Genomic DNA, 12209 nt, shown 5'->3' with positions numbered 1-12209 from the left:
TGATCCAGCAAAAAAGGAACCCAAATCCCAGCCCCAGGAACTACAGCAGATCCCTGTGATCCAGCCAGGGAAGGAATCCTGATCCTAAATCTGGGAACAGAAGCAAATCCCTCTGATCCAGCAAGGAAAAAAAACTGACCCCAAATCCAGGAAGGGCAGCAGATCCCTGTGACCCAGCAGGGAAAGAACCCCAATCCCAAGTCCAGGAAAAGAACCAGATCCCTGTGATCCAGCAGGGCAGAAATCCCAATCCCAGCTCCAGCAGCAGGAACAGCAGATCCCTGTGATCCAGCCTAGAAACAACCCCAATCCCAAATCTGGGAAAAGAAACAGATCCCTGTGATCCAGCCAGGGAAGGAATCCCGATCCCAAATCTGGGAACAGAAGCAAATCCCTCTGATCCAGCAAGGAAAAAAAACTGACCCCAAATCCAGGAAGGGCAGCAGATCCCTGTGACCCAGCAGATCCCTGTGCCCCACACCAGCCCCATGCTCCACTCCCCCCAGGAGCATTCCCAGCTCATTCCCGCAGGAATTCCTGGGCAGGCACAGCTCTAAGGAGCCCCACTGGACACAGCAGCAGTTATTTCAGATTTGCAGGAACCTTCTGGAAGCCAAAATAACTTTTAAATTTCTGCAGAGAAATAGGACAGGCTCCAAACGGGGGTTTTTAGAGGAGCATCAACGCCCTGGGCTTCCCAACTCTGATCCCAGGTGATCCCAGAAGCATCTCTGAGGGGGAACTCACATTCTGGAAGCTCTTCCTGACCAGCAGAACCTGACTGGGAAATGGGGGGTTTAAAGGAAAACAGCTCTGAAACTCCCCAGGTTTATCCAGGTGAGTGGGGCAGAGACAATAATCCACACTGGGGTAATGAGGGATGCCTTGGATTTATCACCATGGAATGGTCTGGGATGGAAAGGACCCTAAAACTCATCCAGTGACCGGTGAAGTGTCCCAGCCACGGGCAGGGATGTTTTTTACTATCCCAGGGTGCTCCAAACCTCATCCAGCCTGGCCTTGGACACTTCCAGGGGCAGCCACAGCTGCAAACCCCAAACCCCACACCCCAAACCCCACACCTGGAACAAACCCCAAACCCCACACCTGGGGCAAACCCCAAACTCCAAACTCCACACCTGGAACAAACCCTAAACCCCACATCTGGAGGAAATCCCAAACCCCACACCTGGAGGAAAACCCCAAACTCCAAGCCCCATACCTGGAGCAAACCCTACATCTGGAGCAAACACCACGCCACACCCCACACCTGGAACAAACCCCAAACTCTAAACCCCACACCTGGGGCAAACCCCACACCTGGAGGAAATCCCCAAACTCCAAGCCCCACACCTGGAGCAAACCCTACATCTGGAGGAAACCCCACACCTGGAGCAAACACCACGCCACACCCCACACCTCGACGAAACCCCAAACTCTAAATCCCACACCTGGGGCAAGCCCCAAACTCTAAACCCCACACCTGGAACAAACCCTACATCTGGAGGGAACCCCACACCCCACACCTGGAGCAAACCCCAAACTTCACACCTGGAGCAAATTCCAAACTCCAAATCTGGGGCAAACCCCACACCTGGAGCAAACCCCAAACTCCAAACCCCACACCTGGAGGAAACCCTGAACCCCACACGTGGGGCAAACCCCAAACCTGGAGGAAACCCCACACCTGGAGGAAACTCCAAACCCCACACCTGGAGGAAACCCTGAACCCCACACCTGGGGCAAACCCCACACCTGGAACAAACCCTACATCTGGAGGAAACCCTGAACCCCACACCTGGAACAAACCCTCATACCTGGAACAAGCCCCACACTTCACACCTGGAGCAAACCCCGAACCCCACACCTGGAACAAACCCTGAACCCCACACCCGGGGCAAACCCCACAGCCGGGGCCACCAGGGTTTGGGGACAGCAGCAGGAGGGGCCCAGCCCCCGCGGCCACTGCGGTGTCACTTCCCCAGCGGAAGCCAGCAGCAGCGCTGTCCCCGTGGGGGCAGGGACAGCCGTGTCCCCAGGGCCACCCCAGGGCACCGGGGAGGTGGCTTTTCCATAAATCCCAGCGGGAAGAGGATGTCCCGGGTTCTGGGGGCACAGTGGGATCGGGCACGGCCAGCCCGGGGCTGTTCCCTCCTGGAAAAACTGCTGCCAACACAGCCCAGCTGCCCTTTGGACTGGGGACAGGCAGGGACAGGGCTGGGGATGGCAGGGACATGGGTGAGCCAGGGAATGGGAATGGCAGGGACAGGGGTGAGCCAGGGAATGGGAATGGCAGGGACAGAAACATCCCAAGGAATGGGAATGGCAGGGACAGAAACATCCCAATGAATGGGAAAGGCGGGGACAGAAACATCCCAAGGAATGGGAATGGCGGGGACAGAAACACCCCAAGGAATGGGAAAGGCAGGGACAGAAGTGACCCATGGGCTGGGAAAAGCAGGGACAGGCACTCCATGGAACAGGAAAAGGAGGGACAGAGATTCCAAAGGCCGGGAAAAGCAGGGACAGACACTCAATGGAATAGAAAAAGCAGGGACAGACATTCCAAAGACCAGGAAGAGCAGACATAGAAATGCTCCAAGGGGCAGGAAAAGCAGGAACAGACATTCTAAGGAATGGGAAAAGCAGGGACAGACATTCCAAGGAGTGGGAAAAGCAGGGACAGACATTCCAAGGAGTGGGAAAAGCAGGGACAGACATTCCAAAGGCCAGGAAAAGCAGGGTCAGAAATGTTCCAAGGGGCAGGAAAATCAGGAACAGACATTCCAAGAAATAGAAAAAGCAGGGACAGACATTCCAAAGACTGGGAAAAGCAGGGACAGGCACTCAATGGAATGGGCAAAGCAGGGTCAGAAATGCTCCAAGGGGCAGGAGAAGCAGGAACAGACATTCCAAAGACCAGGAAGAGCAGACATAGAAATGCTCCAAGGGGCAGGAAAAGCAGGAACAGACATTCCAAAGGCCAGGAAAAGCAGGGACAGACACTCCATGGAATAGAAAAAGCAGGGACAGAAATGCTCCAAAGGCCGGGAAAAGCAGGAAAAGACATTCCATGGAATAGAAAAAGCAGGGACAGACACTCCATGGAATAGAAAAAGCAGGGACAGAAATGCTCCAAAGGCCAGGAAAAGCAGGAACAGACATTCCATGGAATAGAAAAAGCAGGGACAGACGTTCCAAAGGCCAGGAAAAGCACAGACACAGGCTCCCCGAGGCCCTGCGCAGGGTTTTACGGGAAGCAGGATCCACTCCCCGGGAAAAGGGAGCAGCCCCACGAGGCGCCCGTGGCACGGCGTTTCGGGAGAGGAAGTGGCTGAGGAGCCCCAGGAGGACAAGATGGTGACTGTGAGCTCCTGGCTGCTTCCAGCAGCTGGGATCCAGCATCTCCCAGAGCCCGGGAGGGAGCCAGGGCTCATCCCCTTCCCTGCCAGGATCCCTGGATCGCCCTCGCTCCAAACAGCCACGACCCTAAAACCCCTTTCCAAACAGCCACAATCCCAAATCCCCCTTCCCCTTCCATCAGCCACAATCCCAAATCCCTTTTACCAATAGCTACAATCCCAAATCCCCCTGCCCCCTTCCATCAGCCACAATCCCAGCACTTTCCTTCCAAAGATCCACAACCCCAAAATCCCCTCTCCTTTCCAAAGATCCACAACTCCCAAATCCCTTTTCCAAATATCCACAACCTCAAAATCCCCTTTCCCCTTCCAAATATCCACAACCTCAAACCCCTTTTCCTTTCCTATGGGCCACAATCCCAGCACTCCTCTTCCAAATATCCACAAGTCTCAACCCCCTTCCAAATTTCCCAAAATCCCTTTTCCCTTCCAAATCTCCACAATCCCAGCACTCTTTTTTTTCTCCTTCCAGATATCCTCAACCCCCTTCCAAATCTCCCAGCCCCAAACCCCTTTTCCCTTCCAAAGATCCACAACCCCTAAAACTCCTTTTACGAATATCCTCAATCCCAAAACCCTTCTCCTCTTCCTTTTACCCAAATCCCCAAACCCTTTTCCTTTCCTTCTATCCCCCAATCCTTTTTCCTCCCACTTCTCTCCCAATCCCTTTTCCTTCCCAGTTATCCCCCTGCCCCTTTTCCTTTCCTTTTATCCCCCAAACCCTTTTCCTTTCCTTCCATCCCCCAAACCCTTTTCCCTCCCAGTTCTCTCCCAATCCCTTTTCCCTCCCTTCCATCCCCAATCCCAATCCCAGCAGCTCCTGGAACACTCCCAGGGCTCCGAGCCCCTCTCAGCCCCGCACATCCCAAAGCTCCAGGGGTGAGAGTTCAGCTCTTCCCGACCTCAGGAAAAAAAAAGACATCATCCCTTAAAAATGCGAGCAGCAGGGTCCGCTGGAGCGCAGGAATTCCGCGGAGAGAGCGGCTCTTCCCTGAGACTTTGGGTTTTTTTTTTTTTTTAGTTCCCTTAAACTGGTTTGTCCCAGAATCCTGGGAGAGGAGAGGGAAGGGAATCCCATGGGAAGAGCAGAGGGAATGGGAGATCCACCAGCAGCTTCTGCAGGAGCTTTGGGTTGTTGTTTTTTTTTTTTTGAAAAAGGGAGGGGGGAAAAAAAAATAAAAATACTCCAAAAATCACTTCAGGTTAAGGAGTGATACCCTAGAGAATAGGGATTGGGGCATGGAATGGAGAATTATCAGTGAGGATGGAAGATTTGGGGAAAAAAATAAAATAAAAAAAGAAAAGAAAAGAAAAAAAAAAAGGGGGAAAAAGCTCGATAATGGAAACCAGATGAGGCTTCACGTTAACTGTTGCTTTCCTCGGGCCTCCACACGGATGTGCCGCCTTTTGAGCCGTGGATATCGAATTAAACAGAAATATTCGCCGTGGAAGGAAAGGGCCGGGAGATGCTCCGGGGACACGGAGCGTGGAAATCCCCTCGGGAAAAGGGGGTGGGGAGCGGGAAGTGGGGAAAAATCCCTGGGAAAAGGGGCTGGGAAGGACCCAGATTCCTTGGAATTCCCCCTTGGGACAATGAGGATGTCACCCGCAGGGGATTCAGCGTGGAAACCCCCTCGGGAAAAGGAGGTTGGGAGTGGGAAACGTGGAAACATCGCCGGGAATAGGGCGGGGGAAGAGCCGTGGCCATAAGGAAGTGCCGCTGCAAAAGGCTGGAGCCGCTCGGGATAACGAAATCCAACGGGAAAAAAAAAAACTAAAAACCAGGGGGGAGAAGGAAAACCATCCCACCCCGAGGTAATCCCACGGGAAAAAGCCCAAATCCTCGTTCCGCCGGCCACGTGCGGACTCACCTTATCCAAGCAGTTCACCTTCTCCGTGGGATACACGATCTTCCCGCAGCGCGCACAGTTGGGATTCATGGCTGCGAACTCGCCCGGAGAAAGGAAAAAAAAATAAAAAATAATAATAAAAAAATAAACCGATTCCCACCGCCTTCTCCTTCCTCTTCTTCTCCCCTTCCCTCCTCCTCCGCCGCCTTCTCTCGCTGAGCCGCCGCCCGCGATGTCGCGACTTTAAATAGTCGGGAAGGGGCGGGGGGGATGGGGAAAGGCAAAGGGCGGCGGGGGTGGGGCGGCCGCCCACGCGTGCGCGCACACGGACCGCGCCGAGCGCGCCCCTCCCCTCTCCCGGAGCGCCGAAACACCCCTAAAAAGGGCCGAAAACGGCGTAAAAAAACCGCAAAAAAAAAAAAAGAAAAAAAAAAATTTACATCGGAGGCGCGCGGCGGGATTCGAACCCGGCACCTTTGGGTGCGGTCGCGGAGTGGAGGGGACTCGCGGCGGCAGCGCGCGGCGGGCGGGGGTATAGCTCAGTGGTAGAGCATTTGACTGCAGATCAAGAGGTCCCTGGTTCAAATCCGGGTGCCCCCTCCAGAAGTGTTTTTGGGGTTTTCTTTTTTTTTTTTCGTTTTTCTGTCGGTGTTTCCGCGGGGCGGAAGCTGAGGGGGGAGGGTCGCATTTTCACGCCGGTGAAACGTGAAACGTTTCACGAAATCCCACATGAAACGGCGACTGCGCGGGCGTGGAGCGAGCGGTAAAGTGACGCCCGGCGACCACGGAGAGACAGTGGGGGTATAGCTCAGTGGCAGAGCATTTGACTGCAGATCAAGAGGTCCCCGGTTCAAATCCGGGTGCCCCCTTGTTTTGTTAGTTTTTTTTTTCCTCCTCTCTTTATCCAATGTTTTCTCGCCCGAGTTATCCCCGGTTCCTCTTTCCATCCCCTCCCGGTGTTTCCCGGTGTTCCCGGTGTTTCCCGGTACCCGTGAGGGTGTGGCGTTTCCCGCCGCCGCTAGGGGGCGCCGCGCGCGGGGCGGGGCGAGGTGAGGCGGGCGCGTTACGTCACATCCGCCGCCTCTTCCGGCGCCAAGATGTCCAAGCGAGGTGAGGTGGGCGCTGCTCTCCGCCGCCATCCGGCTCCATCCGCCGCCATCCGCTGTCCCCGCGGCCTCCCCGGCGCAGCGGGGACCTGGGGAGAGGCGCCTGAGCGTGGGCGGCAGCGGATGTGGCCGGTGTTGTCGCCATCGCCCTCCCCGTGAGGCGCGGGCCCGGCGCCATGGGGCCGGCTCCGTGAGGCCGCTCCGGGCTCTTAACGCTCTTCTCGACCCGCAGGACGCGGAGGTTCGTCCGGGGCCAAGTTCCGCATCTCGCTGGGTCTCCCGGTGGGGGCCGTGATCAACTGCGCCGATAACACCGGTGAGAACGAGGCGGGGACGGCGGGAGGGAACCGGGGGAGCCCCTCGGGAAAAGGCCCCTCGGGAAGGCGGAGGGCGAAGGGTTCAGCGAATTCCCAAACCTCCGTTTTCCATCTGAACGCATCCCTCGGTCCGTGGTAGCGACAGAGCTGATGGGGTCATAGCTGTCCCTGAAAATCCCGGGATAACCCCCCCGAAAATCCCGGGATAACCCCCCCCCGAAAATCCCGGGATAACCCCCCTAAAATCCCGGGATAACGCGGCGCCGCTCCCCGCAGGGGCCAAGAACCTCTACATCATCTCCGTGAAGGGCATCAAGGGCCGCCTGAACCGGCTGCCGGCGGCCGGCGTGGGCGACATGGTGATGGCCACGGTGAAGAAAGGCAAACCGGAGCTGAGGAAGAAGGGTGAGTGCGGGAATCCCACCGGGAGCCGGGCCCGCAGCCCCGCAGCCCTTCTCTAAAGCACTCGTTGGGTCTGTGCCGTGGCTCAGGGAGTTGTCGTGGAAGGGCAGAGCAAAAGCGCCGCTTTTGGGTGAAGTGGCAGCTGCTGGTGCTGTTGATTTCAATCCGCGGTGAGACACGGCGTTTGGGAATCGGGAAGGGACCTTAAATCCCGTCCCTGGTGGCTCCAAAGGGGCTGGGGCATTGCCGGGGATCCCCGGGCAGCCACAGCCGCTCTGGGTGACCTGTGCCGGGATTCCTTCCCTCAATCCCCTCCCGGCAGCCCAAAATTAAAAATTAGGGAGTCATGGAATTCTGTGATTATGGAACTCCTTCCCTAAATCTCTTCCTAAGTCCAGTTGCCCATCAGTAAAAAAAGACTTATGTCACATGGGTCTGTAAAATAAAAATTATGGAGTCATGGAATTCCATGATTATGGAATTCCTTCCCTAAATGTCCTCCTGAGTCCAGTTGCCCATCAGTAAAACAGATGTGATGTCATATGGGTCTTTAAATTTAAAAATTAGGGAATCATGGAATTCTATGATCATAGAATTCCTTCCTTAAATTTCCTCCTGAGTCCAGCTGCCCATCAGTAAAAGAAAAGAGACATTGCATGGATCTGTATAATAAAAATTATGCAGTCATGGAATTCTGTGATTATGGAATTGATCCTTGGAATTTCTTCCCTCAGTCCCCTCCTGAGTCCAGCTGCCATCAGTTAAACAAGACTCATGTCACATGGATCTGTGAAATTCAAATTATGGAATCAATGGAATTCCATTAATAAGGAATTTTTTCCCTCGGTCCCCTCCCGAGTCCAGCTGCCCATCAATAAAACAGGACTCATGTCACGTGGATCTGGATGGATCATTCACACGGATCATTCACAAAATTAAAACCCATGAAATCATATCGTGGAATCACAGGATTTCTATTCCATAAAAATCAGGGAATCATGGAATGATCCAGGTGGGAAGGCACCTCGAATCCCACCCAGCTCCACCCCCTGCCTTGGGCTCGCTCCTCTCCAGAGGAGTTTTTGCTGGATATTTTTTTGCGAATTAACAATTTATTTCGGAATAAAGGTAAGAAAACGGGAAAACCCCAAGTGCAGCTGCAGGTATTTCACACTCAGTGTCGATCATAAAAACTAATTTTTTTTTCACTAAAAGAACAAACCCCCTTGTTCTTTGTGGGACGTGTGTTTATCCCTTTCCCCGCAGTGCACCCTGCCGTGGTGATCAGGCAGAGGAAATCCTACAGGAGGAAGGACGGAGTGTTCCTCTACTTCGAGGACAACGCGGGGGTGATTGTCAACAACAAAGGGGAGATGAAAGGTGAGGATGGGAGGTGTGATCTACTGGGGATTGTGTCCTCCTGGGGCTGGGAATCGTCCTGCTGGGACTGGGGATTGTGTTCTGTTGGGAATTGTGTTCTACTGGGAGTTCTGTCCTGCTGGGAATTGTGTCCTCCTGGGACTGGGAATTGTCCCAGCTCGGAATTATGTTCTACTGGGAATTGTGTCCTGCTGGGAGTTCTGTCCTGCTGGGGCTGGGAGTTGTGTCCTACTGGGAATTGTCCTGTGGGACAGGGACTTGTGATCTACTGGGAACTGTGATCTACTGGGAATTGTGTCCTGCTGGGGCTGGGAATCGTCCTGCTGGGAAAGGGAATTGTGTCCTACTGGGAATTGTGACATACTGGGAATTGTGTCCCACTGGGAATTGTCCTGTGGGGCTGGGAGTTGTGTCCCACTGGAAGTTGTGTCCCACTGGGAATTGTCCCACTGGGAGATGTGTCCTGCTGGGAACACAGCAGTATCACAGGGCTGAGCTCTGCTGGAGGAAAGGACTCAGGATTCCCCTCAGAGAATGGGATTTCTGGGGTGGGAAATGCTGCCCTGAATCACAGAATTCCAGAGTGGTTTGGCTGGAAGGGAGCTGGGAGCTCCTCCCAGGGACATCTGGAGGAGGCCACGAGGCTGGGAACACAAACCCTGAACGAGTGAGGAGTGACTGAGGGAGCTGGGGGTGTTTATCCTGGACAAAAGGAGGCTCAGGGGTGACTTCATCACTCTCCACAGCTCCTGGGAGGTGGCTGAAGCCAGTGGGGGGTTGGTTGGGTTTTTTTTTTTCCTTGAGCTGCACCGAGGGAATTTTAGGCTGGATGTGAGGAATAAAAATCGTTCTACTCCAAGAGTGATAAAGTGCTGGAGTGATCTGCCCAGGGAGCTGTGGAGTCACCATCCCTGGGTGGGTTTAGATAAAGATGGGATGTGGAGCTCAGTGCCAGGGTTTCGTTGATCCTAAAGGTCTCTTCCAACGTTATAATTCTGTGAATTCTCCGAGTTTTCCCTGATCCCAGGCTGCTCCCAGCCTGGCTTTGGACACTTCAGGGATCCAGGGGCAGCCAGAGCTGCTCTGGGAGTTGCCCCCCAGCCCCTCAGGCAGGAGCTAACCCCGTGGTGTCCCTGTTTTCCAGGCTCAGCCATCACAGGCCCCGTGGCCAAGGAATGTGCAGATCTGTGGCCCAGGATCGCCTCCAACGCCGGCAGCATCGCCTGAGCCCTGCCCTGCCCCGCCAGGGACACTCAATAAAACTCCTGCTTCCAACCCCACCGTGCTCTTATTGCCAAACTGGAGCAGGCTTGTGCTGGGGAAGGGGTTTGTGGAGCTCCAGCTGGGGAATGGGTTGGAGGGATTTAGCGGTTCTGGGTTTTTTGGGGCAGGTTCCTGAAGAATCCCTGGGACAAATTTTAATGATCCTGAATGAATATCTTGTCTGAGAGGAGCTGGGAGGGGTCTGTGGCAGCTCAGGGTTAGAGAATTCCAGGGATTTCCTTCTGGAATGGGCAATTTACCTGTTTTGGAGTGGAGCAGTGCCTGAGGCTGCAGGTTCCTGCTGGACAGTGGGACCTGAGTGTCCCTGGCTGGGGACACAGGCCACTGCTGTCCCCTGAGGAGTGGCTGGAGATGAAACCTTGGTGCCATCTGCACCTGGAGAGCTCGGGATCGGCTCAGAACCTTCTGGAGCACAGTGGGGAGGGATGCCCAGGGAGCCCTTGGTGGTTTTCCTGCTGCTCCTGGAGCAAAAGGAGGAATGCTTCGGGTGGGAGCTGTGAATTCCTGCCCCACAGGATGGGGGGAGTCTCATCCCCGGGCCCACAGGTGACAACGGGGTGGCTTTGTCCTGTTTTTGGGGCCTGGAACACTCGGCCCCAAATCCTTGGGCAGGAAAAGGGGGCAGCTCCCAGCACTGCAATTCCCAGCTGGCAGCGAGCTGTTCCTGCTGCACTTCTGGAGATTCTCGATGTTCCTGTGCCATTCTCGATGTTCCTGTGCCATTCCCGATGGTTTTGTGCCATTCCTGATACCTTTGTGCCATTCCTGATACCTTTGTGCCACCCATTCCCAAAGTTCCTGTGCCATTCCTGATGGTTTTGTGCCATTCCTGATGCCTTTGTGCCACTCCCCATGTTCTTGTGCCATTCAGGATGGTTCTGTGCCACTCATTCCCGATGTTCCTGTGCCATTCGTGGTGGTTTTGTGCCATTCTGAATGTTCCTGTGCCATTCCCAAAGTTCCTGTGCCATTCCCCATGTTCCTGTGCCATCCCTGATGCCCTTGTGCCACCCATTCCCGATGTTCCTGTGCCATTCCCGATGTTCCTGTGCCATTCCCGATGTGTTTGTGCCTTCCAGCGGGGAAGGCAATGACCCCTCTGGGATTCAGCAGAACCCAGGCGAGGCTGCACAAACCCCTGGCCCTGCTTTGGGAGGGGTTTTTAATCCCCTCTCACCATTCCCGGTGGATTCCTGGACATTCCAGGACATCCCAGAGCTGGCTGCAAGGCAGCAGGAGGAAACTTGGCCGAGGTTTTGCACGTCCCGAGGGTCCCATCCCCGTGTTCTCCCCAGGGTTTTGGAGCAGGAGAGCGCCCGTGGGTCATTCCCGGGAGGACACAGCCCTCTGGGGGTGTGACCCCGACATTCCAACCCCGCAGCTGGAGGGGATTCCCGTCTTCCCACCATCCCAAAAGTGCAGGGACCCGCTGTAAGGGACCACCCCAATGGAGCTGCTCTCGTGGATCAGTGTTTTGAAGTCAGTGCTGGAAACGTTCCTTTCCTTTTGTCCACATTTGGGTTTTTTTTTTGAGAGGGAATCAGGTGGGAATTCAGTACCTGGAGTGTGGTGAGAGCCCTGGCGTGGGGCTGAGAGCCGCTGGGAAGTGACAGCCAGCCCTGGGATGTGACACAGCCACGTCAGTGGCCACCAGGAGCCTCACCTGGCCACAAGGAGCCTCACCTGGCTGCTGTGCCCAGGTGGGGGCATAGCTCAGGGGCAGAGCATTTGACTGCAGATCAAGAGGTCCCCGGTTCAAATCCGGGTGCCCCCTCCCCTTTTTCCATCTTTTTATCCCCAAAACTGTGCTCAGGAGCCCGGAATTCCCAGGTTTTCCCCAGGAGCTGGGTGTTGTCCCTGTGCTGGGCAGAGGGAAGAGGCTGATTCCCAGAGCAGCATCAGGGAGCGTTGGTGAGGAAAAGGAGGAGGATTTGGGGAGGATCTGGGGTTTGTCCTGGGGTTAATTAGCAGAGTTTTGCTGGGATGGTAATGAGCAGGGAGATTCCTGCCGGGAATGCCCATGGAAAGGAGGGGGTACAGTTCAATGGGAGAATATTTGACTGCACATCAAGAGGTTCAGCTCCTCTTTTCTCCTCCTCTTCCTCTTCCTCCAGCCTTCCCTCTGGCCAAAGCTTCCAGGGAAGGTTGGGGAGCTGCTGTGGGATGTGGGAGCTTCACCAAGGCCCTGGAAAAGTGCAGCGGTGTGAGTTTGTTATCTCCTTTCCTTCTGTCAGAGCCGGGGCTAAAGGCTCAGGAGACTCACTTCGTGTTTGGATTCAGGTGTAATTAATTCTTATCCACCTTACAGTCTCACAAGTTGTGAGTTCCAGCTAAGGTAGAAAATGGTTCTGTCTCTATCTCCTTCCAAGGTCTTTGAGGCATAAATTATCATATTCTGAGATGACACTTCAATTATTTTTATTTTTAACCCAATAACCAAACACCCGT

The 12209-nt window shown here is 54.7% G+C and overlaps 2 protein-coding genes and 4 non-coding genes across 6 annotated transcripts in view; 5 read left to right on the top strand and 1 right to left on the bottom strand.

Annotated features, from left to right (window-relative positions):
* Positions 1 to 5482, bottom strand: part of LASP1 (LIM and SH3 protein 1) — a 30381-nt gene extending 24899 nt beyond the window's left edge. The window contains exon 1 of the mRNA XM_066336843.1: positions 5294 to 5482. Within this exon, the coding sequence (XP_066192940.1) occupies positions 5294 to 5362 (69 nt within the window). The 5' untranslated portion in view covers positions 5363 to 5482. The remainder of the gene's footprint in view (positions 1 to 5293) is intronic.
* Positions 5483 to 5800: 318 nt separating this feature from the next.
* Positions 5801 to 5872, top strand: TRNAC-GCA (transfer RNA cysteine (anticodon GCA)). The gene has a single exon. It is a non-coding gene; the product is annotated as a tRNA-Cys (tRNA).
* Positions 5873 to 6069: 197 nt separating this feature from the next.
* On the top strand, positions 6070 to 6141 carry TRNAC-GCA (transfer RNA cysteine (anticodon GCA)). Its single transcript has one exon. It is a non-coding gene; the product is annotated as a tRNA-Cys (tRNA).
* A 108-nt stretch (positions 6142 to 6249) lies between these two features.
* Positions 6250 to 9752, top strand: RPL23 (ribosomal protein L23). Its single transcript, XM_066336703.1, has 5 exons — positions 6250 to 6382; positions 6611 to 6694; positions 6972 to 7100; positions 8364 to 8477; positions 9622 to 9752. The coding sequence occupies exons 1-5, from the start codon at positions 6370 to 6372 to the stop codon at positions 9702 to 9704; spliced, it is 423 nt and encodes a 140-aa protein (XP_066192800.1). The 5' UTR covers positions 6250 to 6369; the 3' UTR covers positions 9705 to 9752.
* Positions 7145 to 7278, top strand: LOC136372412 (small nucleolar RNA SNORA21). Its single transcript, XR_010745479.1, has one exon. It is a non-coding gene; the product is annotated as a small nucleolar RNA SNORA21 (small nucleolar RNA).
* A 1711-nt stretch (positions 9753 to 11463) lies between the features above and the next one.
* On the top strand, positions 11464 to 11535 carry TRNAC-GCA (transfer RNA cysteine (anticodon GCA)). The gene has a single exon. It is a non-coding gene; the product is annotated as a tRNA-Cys (tRNA).
* Positions 11536 to 12209: the final 674 nt, after the last annotated feature.

Source organism: Sylvia atricapilla, chromosome 27 (assembly GCF_009819655.1).
Source record: "Sylvia atricapilla isolate bSylAtr1 chromosome 27, bSylAtr1.pri, whole genome shotgun sequence".
Classification (NCBI taxonomy): Eukaryota; Metazoa; Chordata; class Aves; order Passeriformes; family Sylviidae; genus Sylvia; species Sylvia atricapilla.
This window is presented reverse-complemented; position numbering and strand designations above follow the sequence as displayed.

Excerpts from the sequence above, each read along its gene's own strand:
- RPL23 (XM_066336703.1), top strand. Across the intron at positions 6,695-6,971 it reads CAACTGCGCCGATAACACCG|GGGCCAAGAACCTCTACATC; the intron begins GTGAGAACGAGG and ends CGCTCCCCGCAG. Across the intron at positions 7,101-8,363 it reads ACCGGAGCTGAGGAAGAAGG|TGCACCCTGCCGTGGTGATC; the intron begins GTGAGTGCGGGA and ends CTTTCCCCGCAG.